We start from the raw sequence: 20,380 nt of genomic DNA, 5'->3' as shown, positions 1-20,380 counted from the left end.
GTTCATTGGTCTTTTCCTGGAGCAGCTGGGCTAAGGCATTCCTTTTAAAAACTCACATATATGAGTAGAAATGACATTTTATCAGATGCCTAATTGGCTTATTTCTTGTCAGTAGTTTCAAAGCTGGAGAAATATGAACAGGATAGGAAAGGCATAGCAGTCTCTCAGGAAAACATAACAAATGGCTACTCATTTGTTGCTAGGGACTGGACATACAAAACATAGGACAGTTTTTATTAGGTTGTAAATGTGAACTGTAGGTAGTAAATGGGATGCTGCTCAAGGCAGCTCTTCCAAATTCCTTCTAAGTTCTAGTGAATGGTTGCTGTGCTCTATGAGAAACAGACCTTCAGACAAGGATTCATGAAAGACATTTATCAACCAACTGACTTCATTTTTAAAAATGTATTATATGTGTCTCGGTGTTTTGCCTGCATGTATGTCTCTGTACCACATGTGTGCCTGCAACTGGTGTTACAGACAGCTGTTAGCTGCCATGTGGGTGCTGGGAATTGAACCCAGGCCTTCTGCAAGAGTGGTAAGTGCTCTTAACTGCTGAAGATTCCAATCCTTAATAAAGTTGGATTGTTTATATAAAATTCAAATTTAACTAAGAACTTTGTACTTCAGTCTAAGTTTTCTACCCTGTACGTGAGAGGGAGAAAAGTTCCAAGCGTTTCTAGGCTTCAGTGTCAATGAACAAATCTTTAAGGCATAAAGTGAAAAGCATCGTCAGAAAGGCCCTCAGAAACTATGGAGAGTTATATAGAACTAGTAATAAGATGTGTCCCCTTAACATTATATGAAAAGTGTAGAACACTGAGTCTGAAATGTGCTGTTTAGTAGAAGTGAGTGGAGGGTGAGCTGTATTTCTAGGCAGTATTTCTTCCATGTTACTGGAGGCTGTGGCAAGCATCTTACCATGAGCCTTTCAACACCATCCCACCCACCTATTTTGTTGTTCCTTCCACACACACTAAAATTACCCTTTTACTTCGAATTGCTCTCCACAAACCCCGGGACTGATTGTCACATTATCTGTGAAGTTTCACAAGCTGTTTTGCTTGGCTCTGAGTAAACAACAAAGACAACTCCATTAAATCCAGCCCTTAGCTGACTTCATCCTCATTCTAAACCCCACTTTTCGGTAGCAGGAATCTTAGAAGATCTTATTAATAGAAACAAACCTGGAGCCAGGTATTGGGGTTAAAGCTGGAAGATCAGAGAAGCAGAACAAGCCACAGCTACCTCACCTTGCCAGTTCCTCAGCTGATCCTGTTTCCTCAGACTGGAAATCTCTCAGCTGAAGTGTGCTGCTCAAAAGACATAAATCTTAACCACCTAGTTCCTGGTCCTCACACCTTATATACCTTTCTGCCATCACTTCCTGGGATTAAAGGCTCTTGTTACCATGCCTGGCTGTTTCCAGTGTGACCTTGAACTCACAGAGATCCAGGAGGATCTCTGCCTCTGGAATGCTAGGATTAAATGTGTGAGTGCCACCATTTTCTGGCCTCTATGTCTGTCTAGTGGCTGTTCTGTTCTCTGACCCCAGATAAATTTATTAGGGTGAGCAATATATTGGGGAACACAATATCGCCACACTTTTCTGTTTTTCATGTCTCCTAGAAATAGGGCATATTTGGTATGGTCATGATTGAAAAAAAAAACATTGTCTTTCCACATGTATATTGTTTGGGCAAAGTAAGTTTGTTAAATCCATCCTATGATTTAATACTACCTCTACTTTTATTAGAAGTAGTATTATTTTCATGTCCTAAGTAAAATTTTAATTATTCTCTTTGCAGCCTCCTCTCCATGGTAGTATTCTATAGCAAGGTGGCAGTGTTCTACTTTGAAGTCAAGGTCACATACATAGTCAACACTCGTTTATTTAGCTTTTTTTTTTACATGAAACACTATAATTTACTCAGCAAATTCCTTAAAAACAGGCTTTAAAATTGTTTTCTCTAAAAATATGTGAATTTTACTCCCTAAATTTACCTGAGTGTTGGGGATAGAGCACCTGAGTTTGATGTTGATATTCTACCTTTAAATGTTGGGAAATTGTGGTACATGCTTGTACTGTACCAGCACATGGGGAGGCTGAGACAGGTCATTCAAAAGCCAAGTAGATGCAACACATATTCAAAACTAACTCTGTGTGTGTGTATGTACATATGTGTGTGTATGTATGTGTGTGTACGTGTGTGTGTATATATGTGTGGTGTATGTATGTGTCTGTGTATGTATATGTGTGTATATATGTGTGTGTATGTATGGTGTATGTGTATGTGCATGTATGTATGTGTGTGTATATGTGTGGTGTATGTATATGTGTGTATGTATGTGTGTGTGTCTCTGTGTGTGTATGTATGTTTATGTGTGTATGTATGTGTTTCTGTGTGTGTATGTATGTTTATGTGTGTATGTATCTGTGTGTGTGTTTGAGTGTATGTATGTGTATGTATATGTGTATGTGTGTATGTGTGGTGTATGTATGTGTCTGTGTATGTATGTGTGTTTATGTCTCTGTGTATATATGTATGTATGTGTGTAGGTATGTTTGTGTGTGTATGTATGTTTGTATATGTGTGTGTTTGTGTGTATGTGTGGTGTATGTATGTGTGTTTGTGTATGTATATGTGTGTATGTATATGTGTGTATATGTATGTATGTATGGTTGTGTGTGTGTATATGTATATGTTTGTGTGTGTGCATGTGTATGTGTCTGTGTGTATCTGTGTGTGTGCATGTGTATGTGTGTGTATGTGTGGTGTATGTTTTTGTGTGTATGCATGTGTATGTGTGGTTTATGTATATGTGTGTATGTATATGTGTGTATGTATGTCTGTGTGTGTATGTATGGTTGTGTGTGTATATATGTATATATGTTTGTGTGTGTGCATGTGTATGTGTATGTGTGTGTCTGTGTGTATGTGTGGTGTATGTATGTGTGTGTATGCATGTGTGTATATGTCTTGTAGTGTGTGTGTGTGTGTGTGTGTGTGTGTGTGTGTGTGTGTGTGTGTTCTGAGACACAGAAGAATTTCCTACTGCAGGACAGGTAGCTTCCACTATTTTTAATTCTTTTGTTTCCATTTGTCCAGGTCTACTAATTCCTTTTATTGAAAATAGATTCTTTTTTCAGATAATATATCCTGATTATGATTTCCCTTCCCTCTACTCCTCCCTGTCCCTCACCGCCTCCCCTCCCCTCCAGATCCACTCCCTTTCTGTCTCTCATTGGAAAAGAACAGTCTTCTAAGAGACAACAACCAAACATGACAAAACAAAATAAAATAAGCTGAAGCAAAAACTATCATTTCAGAGTTAGACAAGACAAACAAAGAGAAGGAAAGAGCCTAGGAGAAGGCACAAGAATCAGAGACTCACTCAGGAGTTCCACAAAAACTGTAGACCCATGCAGGCCGTGTGCATGCTGCTTTAGTCTCTGTGAGTTCATATGAGCTTTGCTCATGTTGATTTAGAGGGCCTTGTTCTCCTGATGTATTCCAGCTTCTGTGGTTCTTGCACTCTTTCCCCTTCTTCTTCCATGGGGTTTCCTGAGCTCTGGGGTAAGGGATTTGGTGGAAACATCCCATTTAGAGACGTGTGTTCCAAAGTCTCTCAATCTCTGTATAATGTCTGGCTGTGGGTCTCTGTATTTGTTCTGACCTGCTGCAGAAGGAAGCTTCTCTGATGATGGCTGAATAAGGCACTGATCTGTGAGTATAACAATGTCATGAGGGGTAATTTTACCACTACATTTTTATTTATTTATTTAGTTTTGTAAAGAGTGGTACTATTTGTTTTTACTCTAAGTCCCGGGGCTATCAAGTCTCTGGTGTTGGTCACCCAAGCAGCGTCAGGGATGAGTTCCATCTTGTACGATGGGTCTTAAGTCGAATCAGTTATCATTCAGTTATTCTCATAAGCTTTGTGCCACTATTGCCATGGCATCCAGATTTACTAATTCCTACTTTTCTATTTTAACTTCTTTTGGATAAGGAGATCACTCTTTAATGAAAGCAAGGGATGAGAAACCAAAACCACAAACTGTCATAAACAGCCTAAAGCAAAATTGTCAGACAATTGAGGGCTTAAGAATACAGTGAAGTGAGAATAAATGATAAAAGAGGTAGAGAAGTATGGATTCAGCCATATTATCAGCAGGACATACATGAGGTCTGTTTTTATAACCCATTTATAACTTATTCCTTTGGAATGTGTTGGCTTCTCTGAATAGTTTGATTTTTTAAGTATAGATATGCATATCCATGTGTTTACACATCTCTGTGAATGGGAACATATATTCAAGCTAATATGTTTAGCTTTATGGCCTATAAATTCTCCATCTCAACTTCTCAGTTATCCTGCTGGAGAAAGAAAGAAGTATAGACAATACATAAATGAAAGGGTATACCTGCTTTCCAACAACATTTAGTTTACTGATATTTAAATATTAATTATAGTATTTATGTATTGTAAGATACTTTTCTTCTTTTGTATTTTATCATCAATCTAAAAATGGGAAAATACTCTTATTGCACTAACCACAAAAATATTGTATGGGAATATTTCAATCCACATACCATTTTGCTGAACTGTAGTATCTCACAGTCACTCACTAAACCAGAAAATGTATCTTCCTTTATCACAATCATCATGAGGACAGCTCAGCACTTTTTTGTGTGAGCACAATGCTAAACAGGAAACATGGTGGTACATAGAAAGAGATGAATGCTGGTGGACACATATATCTGCAATTAATGCACTTACTGGGCATCTCAGCACATATTTCCCAGCTTTTTCTGTGTATTGAATCAGATGGACAGTTTTAAAACATATTGATTTCTAGATCACATGCTCAGGGTATTCAATGTGGTGTTCCAGATGTGCCACACAGGATCAAGGCTTATCTCACATAAGATAGTTTAAAGATGCAGCATTCTGGGTCCACCAAAGACTAGAAAAGAACTGCATCTAACTTTTCCCTCTTTTCTTTTTAGATTTTTGCTATTTATTTCTCATTTATCAGACTTATCTCATTTTCCAGTTATAACGTCTCTTTCCCATCTTTCCTATGTATTCATTTCAGAATTGAAATAACTAAAAGAAGTTAGAAAAGCTTATATGCCTCAGAAGGAATATCCTGCATTCTCTGTGTGGTACCATGCATTATACCTTGGTCTCAGTGTTAGTAGCTTTTATATTAATGGTGCCTTCTGGACACTATGTAGTGCAAGCTCAACATTGTCAGCCAGTCTAGAAAGGGAGGGTACTAGAAAATGATTTCCTAGATACCACTCCTGAGAGAGAGAGAGTATTATGTAAACACAGAAAGGCAATACAAATTATAGTATCTGTCCTACCCTTGGATCCTCTATACAGAAATGTATGTATATATCTCAAAAGGCATCATCAATATCTGGGGACATCGTGAAATTAGAGATATCAAAAGAGTAGGCTTTTCAAAGTATATTTCATACACTAAATTAGACGAGACTCTTCTAATCTAGAAAATGTGTCTCTCCGTAACCTAATATAACTAAGCCTCACAGACCCTGTCAAATGTATTTCCTTCTTTGCAGTTTTCCTTTAACCACGTTAGCCTGAACATTTGTTGCCAATGGTTTCTAATATGTATTTCAATCATGGCAACATGATATCTGAATCAAAAATGGAGCTTTCTTAATTGGCTTTCAAACTTCTCTAAATTTGATGTAGATGCTATCATCCCCTTCCTATCTAAGTGGCAAAGGCCCACGCACTTATGTCATATTTTAAACAACATCTAAAACACTTGGCACCTAAGTATTTAAAATTTTGTGCCTCTTTAGACTAAACCTTTTCTTAGTCTAATCAAACAAAAGGAATATTTTGAGATACTCACAGTAAATGTCAGGGACAAGTGTGAAAGTCGGTGTCATTTCTGAGCTAATGCAGTTGGCAACAATAATTTCCAGTAGCTGACTTATGATCACAAGATTTTTTTCCTTATTACAGGTTAGCCTGTTAAATGTCATCATTCTGATTAACCAACTGCTGCCAGAGCTTCTACAGTAAATAGGACTTTTGCTTTCAGCCCTTTTGAAACCACGATGGGAAATTTGTCAAAGCTACTTGGATCTGGGATGGCCTTCAACACAGATAGAAGCAGAAATATTCACACGAATCCCTTTGGTTGTAATTTATTGACCTCTTTTTGAAAGACTCACCATTAGACATTTTTAAAGGTATCTCCCTCCCTTAAACAGAAGGGAGAGGTGCTTGTAGAATACTGTTCTGAGAATCGATAACCTGTGGCCGTCACTGATTGGTCTCTGATCTCTTCCTACCCTAAGTAGGATTTCTGAGATAAGCGCATGTGGAAAAGTCAAAATGCAGTGTCTGCTGTAGGAGGGTTCAGGAAAATTGTTCTAAAACTTAGAACTCTAAATTACATCGAACAATTAAAACAGAAAATATGTTATTTTGTCAGGATCAACAAGCAGTCAGAACTACTCTGAGCTATGTCCATAGCACTGGAATTTGGAGTTATCTCTAGAAAGAGGCCAGAGATGTTACGTGCTATCAAAAGAATACAATATAGAAGGTATATCCAGATTCTTATAGTCGGATGCCAATAACTAACTTGCAGTTCAGTGTTCCTTTGTCCTTTTCTTGCTAGTGCATTCTATTGATGCAGAATTCTTCTGGTTGGAAAGATTTGATCTTAGTGATATGACATGAGATCAGTATAAAAAGCAGAAAAAAAATAGGCCCAGGCTTTGGTAGATGTGCCTGTTTATTTTTGCTAGTGCATTCTATTGATGCAGAATTTAGTTAGCAGGCAAGGTAACCAGTTTCATTGTGAAATTGTCATACATATGTCTTATCACACATTACTCCTATTTGCTTCCCACTGCCCTCTTCCTCCCCCTCTTTTGCTGGTCTCCAGACTAGAAGGAAAAACAATTTAGGCAGAAAGGATAAGAATAATTGTTCTCTCTCCCTTGTTTTTGTTTTAAGATACTACTAAGTAGTCCAAGCTAGCCTCAAACTCATGATTTTCCTGCCTCAGCCCTTGGAATGCTGGGAATACTGGGGTGGAACACTATGCCCTGCTTATATTTAACCTCTGTAAGACTCCCTTTCCTTATCGTTAAAATAGAAAAGGAAACTGATGGAGATCTGAAAGACATGCTGCTATTTGCATGCTTATTAAAGACAGTGGTGGCTGGTAATGTCCATCAGGGAATAATTGGCTTTGGTGGCTTCTCAGACAGCGTTGAGGTTGGCAGCTATGATGGTCATTGCCTGCTCTTTCTTTTGCCAGATTTACTTTCTGGTAATAATGTATGTAGGTTCAAGCATTGATAAAGTTCTTTCTTTGCCTGGTATGCTAGCACACATCTTCAATGCCAGCCCTTAGGAGGCAGAAGGAGACAGATCTCTGTGAGTTCTAGGCCAACAACAGCTATATAGTGAGACCTCTTCTCAAAGAAAAAACAGAAAACAAAATTCTTTTCTTACTCCATTTGTTCTCACCTCCAGTTGGCTCAACTCTAAACTTTAAACACTAGTAATTTAATTGTTGAGATGCCTTAGCAATCATATGCTTCCTAATATAGCTTACAAAAACAATAATTGAAAGCATGAATGTCACATAGTTTTGTTTGCTAACCTATTCTAGACTCACAAGGGATAAGGAATAAAATAAGAATGGATCTTTTTTTAAAAAAATTCTTTCCTATGGTGGGACACTTTGCACAGCCTTGGTGCAGGGGGAGAGGCTTGGACCTGCCTCAGCTGAATGTACCAGGCTCTGCTGACTCCCCATGTGAGGCCTTGCCTTCTTGTAGGAGGGAATAGGAGGGGAGGCTGAGGGGGGAGTGGGAGGAAGGAGGAGAGGGGGGGGTCTGTGGTTGGTATGTAAAATGAATAAAAATAAAAAATTCTTCTCTCATATATTCCATCGTGACTGCAGTTTTCCTCCTCCCAGCCCTCCCCCACCTCACCTCTCCTCCAGATCCATTCTTCCTCCATTTCCTCTCAGAAAAGAGCAGGGCTCCCTGGGACGAATATTTCTTTCAAATTCTAATCTGTCTGAATTGTGTATTTACTTATGATGCACCACTGAATAAGAACCCTGTGATCACCTCCTGAGCAGGAATTGCTTTTCTCATCACTGAATAGAATCAAATCATTCTCTCGAGCATCAACATGATTCAATTCCATTTATCCAGTGTCACTATTTTATAGCCTACTTGTTAGCCACCATGAGTCAGACTTTAAGAAATGAACCATAATTTCTAATCATTGATTAAGCATAACTGAGTGACTCTGCACCGGAGAATATGCTGGAGATAACATGGGAGCCCACAGTTAACAGGAATACCTTCAAGAGGCACATATGCACGGGAATTAAGATGCAAACAATACACTCTATAGTCAAAGAGGAAACAGCTTGTCAAAACCTGTATGGGAACAGGGACTGAGGAGAGCAAGGCCTGTGCTTGTCAAGAAAGGCCTGAGTGGGAAGGCGGAATTTCTGTACCTAAAGGCGAGGAGGACTGACATGGAGAAAGAATAGAAAAGAGATGGAGATGGAGGAAGCAAATGACTTAGATGTGCATGTAAATTTGGTCAGAGTGCTGATGAAAACTGGGAAATAAAGTTGGAAAGGTAGCGTGAAGCTCAGTTGAATGACAATGGAGTTAGACAAGTTGGGATGTGGGCACTAGACCTAGTGGACTCCTGCAGGTTTGGGGGAAGGTACACACTGAGCCCTAGACAACTTGCTGTGATTTGCATTCCTCGTCGTTTTCCTCATAAACATTTCCTGGCTGGTGTCTTTGGCTGCTCTCAGAGTTGGAATGTGCTTTCTCCTATCATTCAGGAGAAGTACCACGTCATCAGACCTCATTGACCAGGAGGCAGGACGAGGAACACCGAAAAGTGGCTACAGCAATGGTGGAATCCCAGTCACTCAGAGATCACCAGCCCCAAGTGCTCGTAGTGTGAGCTCCATCAGCAGTAGAGTAAGTAAACGACTGTGAAGACACACCCAGTCTCTGGGACTTGGCTTTACCACCACCCATGACTCGGTTTGAATTCTCTGCATCTCATAACATGTTGTTTATACTGTTGAATGGAATGTATCCTTAGCTTTGGGTCAGAAACCCAAAGTGAAGACAGAAGGGCAAGCCAGGTTTTAAAGGATCTTTAAATGGCTGTACAAGTTAAATATGAAGAGTTTGTTGGAGGTTCTGACTTTCATCCTTCATGTTATTTCTCAGAGGACATATTTATAAATTAGCTGTACTAAATTTTTCCTAAGATGATTGATATTCTACAGGAAAAGTAGAACCTTGGAGTCATTTTATAATTTTCTTTTCTTTCTTTACATCTGTTAAAATGAGAGGTCAATCATATAATAAAGTCTTAAATTGCTATTATATATGTGTATGTATATATATATATATATACATGTAATAAATGAGAAATTATTTTTGTATCACATTTTTTTCTTTTAAGGAAGAAAAAGCACCAAACATTTGGAAATAATGCTTTCTTTTATTAACTATTCTATTGGAAGTCATTCTTGGAATATGTTACCATCTATTAGATTTTTTTATTAAGGAAGAAATTCAATATTGCTGGAATTAATATTTAAGAAATCATTATATATAAACTTTAATACTTTGATTCAGCCATAATTTAGTGAAGTGAAACTTCCTGAGACACCTTAGACATGCAAAGATTTAAAATAAGTGAAAGAATCAGCCATGCCAATGTCTAGGTGGGCAAAGTGTCCTCCAGACAGACTAAATCAACATCTGAGAGATACAAAGAAGGCTGATCCATCTTTAATGATCAGTGCCCTGGCTCAAATAGTTTGTAAAATATCTGTACACTTCATGAGGAGCTGTCAGCATAAAGAGCCTGATGTGGGCATGCCCAATTTGCTAAAGAAGGCTGAAAAGGCCAATGTCCTGCTGTTAGTAAATGGAGAAAGGAGTACTTCCATATGAATTCAATGAAGTCATGAGTCAGAAAGGACCTTGAAATTGGCGCTATAGGCCTTCATTATTTAGTCTGATTAAGACAGGTGAAGCTGTAGGGCTCATGTAGCACAGTAATATAGTCTAGTATCTGTTTAGGCAGGATCTTGGGAGGGGGCTGCTGAGGAAAGTAAATGAAGCCTGTAGACCATTTAGGAAGCCTTTGCCATAGTACAGCCATTAAAAGGGGCTTGGGAACAGGGAGGTAGCAGTAAGGTTGGGAGTGAGCAGTCAGAGTGTTTCAGTATTTTGGAGGAAGAATCAAAACACATTCAGACACATTGAATATCATTGATTGATCTGTTTCAATGTAGCCTAAATTGTACTTCCTTAGATAAAAAGCATATTTTGAGTTTCATAAATATTTATGCTAGCCGGGCGGTGGTGGCGCACGCCTTTAATCCCAGCACTCGGGAGGCAGAGCCAGGCGGATCTCTGTGAGTTCGAGGCCAGCCTGGGCTACCAAGTGAGTTCCAGGAAAGGCGCAAAGCTACACAGAGAAACCCTGTCTCGAAAAACCAAAAAAACAAAAACAAAAACAAAATATTTATGCTAAGCTCAGCAGTTGGCTTCTGCTCAGCTGTCAGAAAAGTGCATAGACTGTTGATGACTATATTTTCTTTTTCTTTTTTTTTTTCGAGACAGGGTTTCTCTGTGTAGCTTTGCGCCTTTCCTGGAACTCACTTGGTAGCCCAGGCTGGCCTCAAACTCACAGAGATCCGCCTGGCTCTGCCTCCCGAGTGCTGGGATTAAAGGCGTGTGCTACCACCGCCCGGCCTAAAATTTTTTTTTTTTTTTTTTTTTTGGTTTTTCGAGACAGGGTTTCTCTGTGTAGCTTTGCGCCTTTCCTGGAACTCACTTGGTAGTCCAGGCTGGCCTCGAACTCACAGAGATCCGCCTGGCTCTGCCTCCCGAGTGCTGGGATTAAAGGCGTGCGCCACCACCGCTCTTCTTCGGTAACCTAACAAGGAGTAACATTTAACGTATTTATGAGCTGGTGGTGAGGACACACTGACCAGTCAGAGCAGACTTGTATGAGGCTCAGGGGCTTTGCACGCCTTATAAAGAGAATTGTGGGCAAAGAAAGGAATGAAGAAAGGGGGTGAGTAGGATGAACATAATAATAATGTTTACCAGCTATTATGATATGAAACTATTCATTGGGAAGGTTTTCTCTGCATATACAGTGAGGAGGTGGAGCTCGTTCCTATGTTCTAACTGGTCTAAGCTGGTGTTTTTAAAGAGGAAAAATACTTTCTTATTAATAAGTCAGTAATTTATAAATCACATTGCTTGTGTGTGTGTGTGTGTGTGTGTGTGTGTGTGTGTGTGTGAGCTCACAATTTCTCCTATAAATGAAAACCTTTTGAATATCTCTGTTTATGCTATGATATAAACGGCTAATTTTAGGCTTCATCACCTGAAGCTCCAGGGCAATAGTTCTCACCCTTCCTAATGCTGTGACCCTTTAATACAGTTCCTCATGCTGTGGTGACCCCAATCATAGAATTATTTTGTTGGTACTTCATAACTATAATTTTGCTACTGTTAGGAATTATAATGTAAATACCTGTGTTTTCTGATGGTCTAGGTGACCCCCCCCCATGAAAGGGCCATTCAACACCCAAAGGGGTCTTGCCACAGGTTGAGGACCCTTGCTCTAGATTATGTGTTACATGTTAATGACTGTACAATGTTAGCTGACCTATTAATGTTCAATATTAATGGTAGCACCAGATCACCTGTGGAAAAATTTGCCATCACCATAATTGCCAGTAAGGAGCTTAGTCTTGCTTCATTAGGGGACTTCCATGTGTGATGAGCTGTCAAAACTGACCTAAACTAATTCATGCCTTGGACCTTTGTCACACTCTGGATAAACTTTGCTAGTCTATGATAATTAGAGGAATTAGAGGAAACGTACTTTCTGCTATAGGTCTTACATGTTTGAAATAATGAAATACTGCAAACAGTCTACTGGGTGAATTTATTAGCATGCTAAGCAAGTAAGAGCCAGATCTATCTGTGGAGACTTTATTAAAGTATTCCTGAATATTGAAGATGTCAGGCAACCAGGAGGGAATTCATCCTGTAGGCACTGTTTAACTGTTTATAACAGAAAGAATGATAAAATCTCTCTTAAGTTTAACAGTTATCATGCCATGGTGCCATCTTCGTTGACATTTAACCTCTGCCTAGCTCTCAAGAGGACATCAGGTGTTTTTTTTAATATTAAATAAAGCTTAGTGCCCGGAGGTGGTGGCGCACACCTTTAATCATGGCACTTGGGAAACAGAGGCAGGTGGATCTCTGTGAGTTCGAGGCCAGCCTGGTCTACAGAGCGAGTTCCAGGACTGTCAGGGCTGTTACACAGGGAAATTCTGTCTAAAAACAAAAAAGCTTAGCTATATAGTGTCCCCCAGACATGACAGAGAAAGTGTACCTATGAAATGTCAACAATATGGCTGCTAATGGGGAGAATCAGTTTCCTCCAAGGCTGAGTTCGCTCATAGGTTTATCCAGTCTCAGGTGGTCAGCCCTGGACACAAATGTATATATGATCAATGCTAAATTGACTCAGTAAGTTACACACACACACACACACACACACACACACACACACACACACACACAAACTATTATTTTATATATTCAATGACTGTCTAATATTAACGATAGATTAACAGTAACAATAAAGGAAGAGATAATTAATTTGGGAATGAATCAAGAGAGGAGTTGCGGGATAGAGCGATGTGGATGGAAGTGCTCATGTATGAAGTTCTCAACAATTTTTTTTTTTTTACAAAAGTAAGCTTAGACCAACCCTATAGGAATCAGCAGAGCTGGGACAAGGTTTTGTTTTTGTCATATCATACAATGAAATCCAGTCTCAGACTGTATTCTGCCACATGTACAAGCATTTACTTGTAGTTAGGCATCCCCGAAATCACCTATGGCACTAAGTTGAAGAATTACCTGCTGTGTCCTGCATGGCTGTTGGAATTGTCTGAACCGGGGCAGTGAGGGAAGGAAGAAAGGACAAACATAGACATAGGGAAAAGCTGGGATCAGGTCTAGCGGGCTCTCTGATGGGAAAGCTGCAAGCCCCATCACAAGCTTAGGCTGTTTGTATAACAGTTGAATAGGGAGGTGGGTTTGTTGCATACAGCAGAACAAGGAGAAGGGGTTATTACATGCAGTTGAAGAAGGATGCAGTTTAATTAATCTCAGTAGGATCATTGTAGGGAAGCAGTCATTAACACCAAGGGAAAATAAAGCTACAGTATATATTTTCTGCACACACTATCAACATTTATATGTATACAAGAAGAAGGCTTTGTCATTCCTCTGAGTCTCACCTAAGGAAGGATTTGCTATTGCCATGGTGATGAGGCATTGGTCCTTGACATGGCCATTCTCATGTCAAACAATACACATTCATCCAGGACTTCATCTGCTCCCCACAAGTCTCCGTTCTTATAAACACTGATAAGAATCATGCATGACATTTATATTTCAACATACATGTAACCATATTTTGATCAAACAGCCTTCTAGATGGAAAAGGTGACAGTGTCTTAGGTTAAATGTGGTCAGAGAAAGTACGGTGTATGTGAGTCAGCTTTCCAGGGTCTAGTTCAGCAGTTCTCAAACTGTGGGTGACACTCCTTTGGAGGCTGAATGACCCTTTCACAGGGTCACCTAAGACCATAAGAAAAAAACACACATATTTACATTACAATTCAAAACTAGCAAAATTACAGTTATGAAGTAGCAATGAAAATAATTTTATGGCTGGGGTTACCACAGCATGAGGAACTGTATCAAAGGGTCACAGCATTAGGAAAGTTGAGAACTACTGCTCTTGCTAGACAAAAACTAATAAAAAAAAGGAGCCTAACTCAGTTTTCCATTATTGTCACAATGCTTGAGATACAAGAACTGAAAAAGAAAAGTTTGCTTTAGCTTATAGTTTGGGGGATTGCAGGTCAGAAAAAAAAGAAAGAGAAAGAAAAATACCTTCCTTTGTTGCATATAATAAAAAAGACTGTGTCAGGAACAAGCTGCTCATGCCATGGTTGCCTGTTACCTAAAACCATCCACTTGGCAGCCATCTAAAAGGATTTCATTATCATCCAATAACACCAACCTGAAGATCCAAGTACCCATTGTTTGGGCCTTTGCGGTAACTGTCCTGATTCAAACCACAGCAGGGTAGTTGAGGAGAGGGATGTTGACAGAGGACAAGTACAAGACCAAACAGTTCTAAGGCTAATTGCTACTCCATGTAAGATTGGAAGTTCATATATAATCTTTCTTGCTAATCTTGTATCACTAGTTTCATGGATGAAAAAAAATATTCAAATATGTTTCATGTTAAATTGAAACCTTCTTGGATTCAGTTTTACACAGTAACTTTGGAAGTATGGGCTTCTGATAAGGCTCCTTCAAATGTTATTTCATTCCTCCCCCCACAAATAATACACATGAATATCTTTTTACTAGAGCATATTTATATGAGAAGGTTTTAAGAGAAATCAGTCAGTATAATGTTTCTTTTTTCATTTTTTACTCTGTGGGAAGGAACATGGTTTTGAAAATTCCATGGCTTCGGCTGCCAGTGAAAGCGCCTCTGAGGAGCTCAAGAAGAGTCACCGCAGAAATACATCTATTACACCCTCCATAGCAGTATCTGGTGCCTCTGTTTCCTCAGGTAGGTGGTTACAATATGCGTGCCATACTGTTAACAAAGGACTAATCAAATTGAGTTTCCCACTTTATATGGTATTGAGTAGATGTTTTATACTTGAGAAAACAATCATCCATTATAGTAATAGGACAAAGCATAAGCATTTTCTAAGGGTGGTCCCAGGTAATACCTTAGGCTCAGTGCATTTTAAAACATCTAGTTATTGAATGTATATCTTTGCTCTAAGCTGTGGTTAAGATTCAAAGTTATACCAGATTATCATATAGAAAGACAGAAAATACGAATGGTTCTAGGGTACATTTGATATGACAGGCAATAACTCGTGCCTAGGGATCAAGAAAATGATAGTTCAATCTATAGAATGACTAGAGATTTCATAGTCCCAGAAAAAATTGTTTCATTCTTTAAATTGGAATTAGTTGTAAGTAGGTTGGCCTAGTTTGCTTTCTATTGCTGTGATAAACACCATGGCCAAAAACAACTTGAAGAAGAATGGGTTTATGTCCTTGTACAGCAGCTTATAGTCCATCATGAAGGGAAGGCAGGAACTAAAGCATAGACCATGGAAGAATGCCGATTACTGGCTTGCTCCTCGTGGCTCATTCAACCTGCTTTCACATACACCCCAGGACCACCTGCTGAGGGGTAGTACTGGACACAGTGATCTGCTTCCTTCTATATTAATATCAGTCAAGAAAATGCCCTACATGCTTACCTACAGGCCAATCTGATAGAGGCATTTTCTCAACTGAGCTTCCCTCTTCCCAGTAATAAAAGTTAAAAAAAAAAAAGAGGGTGGGGTGTGTACATGGGATGATTTGGAGGGAGCTAAGGGAAGGGGGAAGTGATATAATTATACTATAATCTCAAATATATATATTAAAAATAAGTAAGTACAATATCATCTCAATAAAAGGAATTCCATGATACTTTAAAGAAAAAAAAACTAACCAGCATATATATTAAAGATATTAGTAATAAGTCTTTTCATTTATATGGATATTATTTACATTGCAGTTTATTACCTATGAGTAGGAAAATTCTTCAGAGAAATACATAATTATTGTAATGTTTATGTCCTATACATTGAACTAAATTCATAATTAAATCCTCAACATTAAGCCGTTATCTGTTGCCTAAGGGTAATATCTGTATGCAGTCTAAGGCTAGATTCTGGCTTATAACTTAAATGACAAAGAAGCCTTTCCTAGGCAACAGGCTGCAAAAGGGTTTGTGTGTACATGTTTTTGTGTGTTTGTGGGTGTACCCATGTACATGTGTGGCACTGAGAATCAGAGCTCTCTAAAGTATATGTTCTCAAAACTAGGCCAACAAGATGGTGCAGTGGGTAAAGGTACTCGCTGCCAAACATAACAACCTGTGTTCAGTTCCCTGGGACCCACACGATAAAAGGAGAGAACCAACTCCCAAAAGCTGTCCTGTGATTTCACTCTTGTGTCATGGCACATGTGGATGTGTACATACATTAAATAGATGAATGGAGTTTTTAAAGAAAAAGATAGTGAAGGAGTTCACCTGTTCAATGGAAAAGTTTAACATATCCTAGAAAGTAAGATCATAAAGTCAGCTTCTACTGCATGTCTTCCCCAACTCCTCATCATTCAGTACATACTCTGCCCGGCACGGTGCTAAACACTTCTCATCACTGCATTTGCCATTTCAAACTCAAGTATTTGATTGCTCTCTCCAGTCTCTATAAGCAACTATATTTGTCTCAGCAGGACTTTAGAGCAGAACTATTCTGTGGAAGTAAACTGCCCTGACTTGGTAAGCTGTCTACAGCATTGTCGAGAAGCACATCATTTGTTAACCGATATCTTAAAAACTGAAATCAAGATATTCTATTGATTAAGGAATGTTCTAGTAACTAATGAACTCCAAACCTCGCAGTCTTTCTATAGTCACTCCCTTTTGCATGAAAGGAAGTCATATTTGAAAGTGGAAATTTATGATCAGTTGGCCTCATTTTATGTCAATTGTAAAAACACAGTGAATTCTCTTCAAGAATAATAAGTTCATGAAGCTTAAGAACCCAATCTATAAGCATTTTTAGTATTTAGGGAAGAGTAAATCAGAATCTTTAAACAGCTTAAAGCTACCCTTGGATTTTATAACAGAGCACTTAAACCCTGTGATCAAAAGACAAATGAGCACAGATGTGTTCATGTTCATATCAAGGCAATTTCCAAAATACTATAAAAATGTAAGTATGTTAATGTAAAGCAGCATGGAGTTTGTGAGCCTGGATACTATTTCCATTGCATTGCATTTCTCTCTCTCTCTCTCTCTCTCTCTCTCTCTCTCTCTCTCTCTCTCTCTCTCTCTCTGTGTGTGTGTGTGTGTGTGTGTGTGTGTGTGTGTGCATGTCTCAATTGAAATATTGAAATACTGAAATATTTGCAATGGAAATGCAGAACCATGACAAAATAGCTTATTTGCATCTGCATTTCATATTTATCCCTCCAGACCGGAGTCAATCTGAGTTAGATCTGAGTGAGTCATTTACAGAAGACTTAGAGGACACTTCAAGTGTAAGAAGCAGATCTGTTCCTGGGGCATTAGACAAAGACTTGGTAAGTTGGATGTGGGAGAAAGTTCAATAAGACATGGAAAGGAGCGCATGATCTTGCTTCAAGCATTTGTACTTTTAGGTGATAAGTTGAGAGTAAAATTAAGACATACAGTGTGTCTTTCTGGTAGTTTTCACAATCAAATATAAAAGCAACTAAAACACTACAATTGAAAAAATAAAAACAGTACTGCAAGTAAAATTACATTGTGAATATATACATATAATTTGAAACAATATAAAGTAACTTAGCAATGAATTAAAAATGCTATAGAAGAGAAAGTACATTTTGTTCAAAATATGAATGGAATATTTAATGTGTATATGAAATGAAGTAACATTATATTCTAAAAATTTATTAAAGAATATATAAAACTGTTTTTTAAAGAGCCAAACACTTGTGATAAAATTTTAGTCATAACTATAAAATTCTTCTTTAAAACTGATGAAAGCCATTTAAATATGATTTCAAAATATTACATATCAAACAGTCACAGTATATGCCATTTTAAATGGTGATGTTATTAAGCCATTTCCATTCAACTTAGAAGACAACATGGATTTTTCACTGTTATTTTTATTAGTTAATAATATTCTAGAGGTTTGGAAAATGTAATAAGATAAACTAGAAATGTTTTTTATAAGTTTCTAGAATGTTTTTATAAGGGTCCACAGTAAGTTGGGCTCTTTCACGTTAATATCAATCAAGAAAATGCCCCACAGGCTTGCTCACAGGCCAATCTAACAGAGACATTTTCTCAACTTAGGTTCCTTCTTCCCAAATGGCCCTAGCATGTGTCAAGTTGACACAGAACTAACCAGAACAACAGACATTAAAAAGGAAATGACATACTGAAAATGGAATTGAAGAAGAGATTGCAGCTTGTCTTTTTTTTTTTTTTTTAGGTTTCCAATTTTTTTTTTATTAAATTTTTTTCATTTATTTTATATGCCGACTACAGTTTCCCCTCCCTCTTCTCCTCCTGTTTCCTCCCCCATCTCCTTTCTATCCACCTCCCCTCAACCACTCCTCTGTCTCAGTTCAGAAAGGGGTAGGCCTCCCATGGTAGTTAATAAAAGAAGTTGAGGCAGTCCCAAGCTCCTCCTCCTGCATCGAGGCTGGCCGAGCAACCCAGCATGAGAAATCAGAATGTTGACTACCCTAATTGTCATCAGAGAGACTTCATTCAATAACTGGTGGAAGTAGATGCAGAGATCCACAGCCAAGCACTGGACTGAGCTCTGGGAGTCCTGTTGAAGAGAGGAAGGAGGGATTGTAAGAGCCAGTGGGGTCAAGGTTGTGACAGGGGGACCCACAGAGACAGCTGACCTGAGCTTGTGGGAGCTCATGGACTCTGGACCCACAGCTAGGGAGCCTGCATGGGACCAACCTAGGCCCTCTTCATGTGGGTGACAGTTGTGTAGCTTGGTCTGTTTTTTGAGTCTCCTAGCAGTGGGATCAGGACCTGCCCCTGGAGCTTGAGCTGGCTTTTGGTAACCTATTCCGTATGCAGCTTGTCTGTCTTAGTAATGATTTTACAATTGTCTGCTTATGATTGGCTGAGACTTAACTACTGTTACAATACTAGGTTACAGCTATTTACATATCAAGTTAGGTTGCAGTAGGTAGGTTGTATGGAAAAACCTTTAGGCCAAACTTAAATTGTGTGTGGAAGCCTCTTCAGGTCAACCTTAAAATTTCCCATGGAAAAATCCAAGATGTGGATAGTTTTACTAATGATATTGAGCTTATTGCAGTTGTAGACAGTGTCACTCTGCAACCCAGACTAGCCTGGTACTATGTAGCTCAGGCTGGCCTTAAACTTGCATGCAGTCCTCTGGCCTTAACCTCCCAAATAGTGATGTTAGAGGTGTGAGCCACCAGGCCTGGTCCATTAAGTATTTGAAGAAGAAATCATGGAATTCACAAATTCATTCAGAAAGTTGATGGGGAAGTATTTCCACATTGATTGTGTCATCCATTACTTCACTGGTTAACAAAGCTAGATAGGCATCAGAAGAACAGAAAACAATATCTCAGTACACGTAATGAATACAGGTACAAATGTCTTTAATAAAATCACAGTAAGCCCCATTCTGTAAATAAATAAGTATATTAATTAATTAATTGATTGATTAACTAATGGGTCAAATACTATAACTAAGTGAGATTTACTCCATAAAAGCAAGGTTGATTGATCATTTAAAAATAAATGAATGTAGGGGCTGGAGAGATAGCTTAAAGGTTAAGAGTGCTTGCTGCTCTTAGAGAGGACCTGAATTTGTTCCTAGTACCTAACTCAGTTGTCTCACAAGCACTTATAATTCTAGTTCCAGGGGATCTACGCCCTCTTCTGGCCTCTGTGGGCACATACACATACAAATAAAATATGAAGCTTTTAAAATTAAATGAATCTGGTACTAAAAAGTTATTAACCATAACATCTCAATAGGAGAGGAATTGTTTGACAAAAATCCCACTTGTATATATAATAAAACCTCAACAAACTAGAAAGAAGGAGAATTTCCTCAGCCTGATGAAGGGCATGTGTGGACAGTACAATGAACATGATACTTAATGGCAAAAATGAATAAATACTAAGTCTAGTAAACAAAGCAGGGTTCCTTCATTCAGCATTACACAGGAAGAATGGCAAGGGAAAAGTAAAGGTTCTCAGTGTCAATAATTTTTAGATGATGTGATCCTACATGTAGAAGATCCTAAATGATATAAAAATATGATATGACTGCAGCCAATTCACTGAGGTTGCAAGACAAAAGATTAATATGTAAAATTCAGTTTTATATTATATACTATCAGCAAATAACTGGAAAACCAAGTTAAGACTGTAATACTATCAATAACATGAAAAACAGTTGAAAAAAGTGGGAAATGAGTATATTTTCAAAAGTATGAGGCATACTTTGTAACTTACAAAATTTTTAAAAATATTTATTATGTATACAGTATTCTGCCTGCATGTGTCCCTGCATGCCAGAAGAGGGCACCAGATCTCATTACAGATGGTT

At 38.4% G+C, this 20,380-nt stretch overlaps 1 protein-coding gene across 4 annotated transcripts in view; it reads left to right on the top strand.

The window, feature by feature from the left end:
- Sytl5 (synaptotagmin like 5) overlaps nucleotides 1–20,380 on the top strand; it is a 342,067-nt gene that overhangs the window by 151,975 nt on the left and 169,712 nt on the right. For all 4 annotated transcript variants that reach the window (XM_059250097.1, XM_059250096.1, XM_059250098.1 and 1 more), the window contains 3 exons: nucleotides 8,885–9,026; nucleotides 14,634–14,763; nucleotides 17,248–17,354. In XM_059250097.1, coding sequence (XP_059106080.1) covers nucleotides 8,885–9,026; nucleotides 14,634–14,763; nucleotides 17,248–17,354 — 379 coding nt within the window. The remainder of the gene's footprint in view (nucleotides 1–8,884; nucleotides 9,027–14,633; nucleotides 14,764–17,247; nucleotides 17,355–20,380) is intronic.

This window comes from Peromyscus eremicus, chromosome X, assembly GCF_949786415.1.
Source record: "Peromyscus eremicus chromosome X, PerEre_H2_v1, whole genome shotgun sequence".
Lineage (NCBI taxonomy): Eukaryota > Metazoa > Chordata > Mammalia > Rodentia > Cricetidae > Peromyscus > Peromyscus eremicus.
The sequence above is the reverse complement of the archived record's forward strand: the minus strand, read 5'-3'. Positions and strand labels throughout refer to the sequence as shown.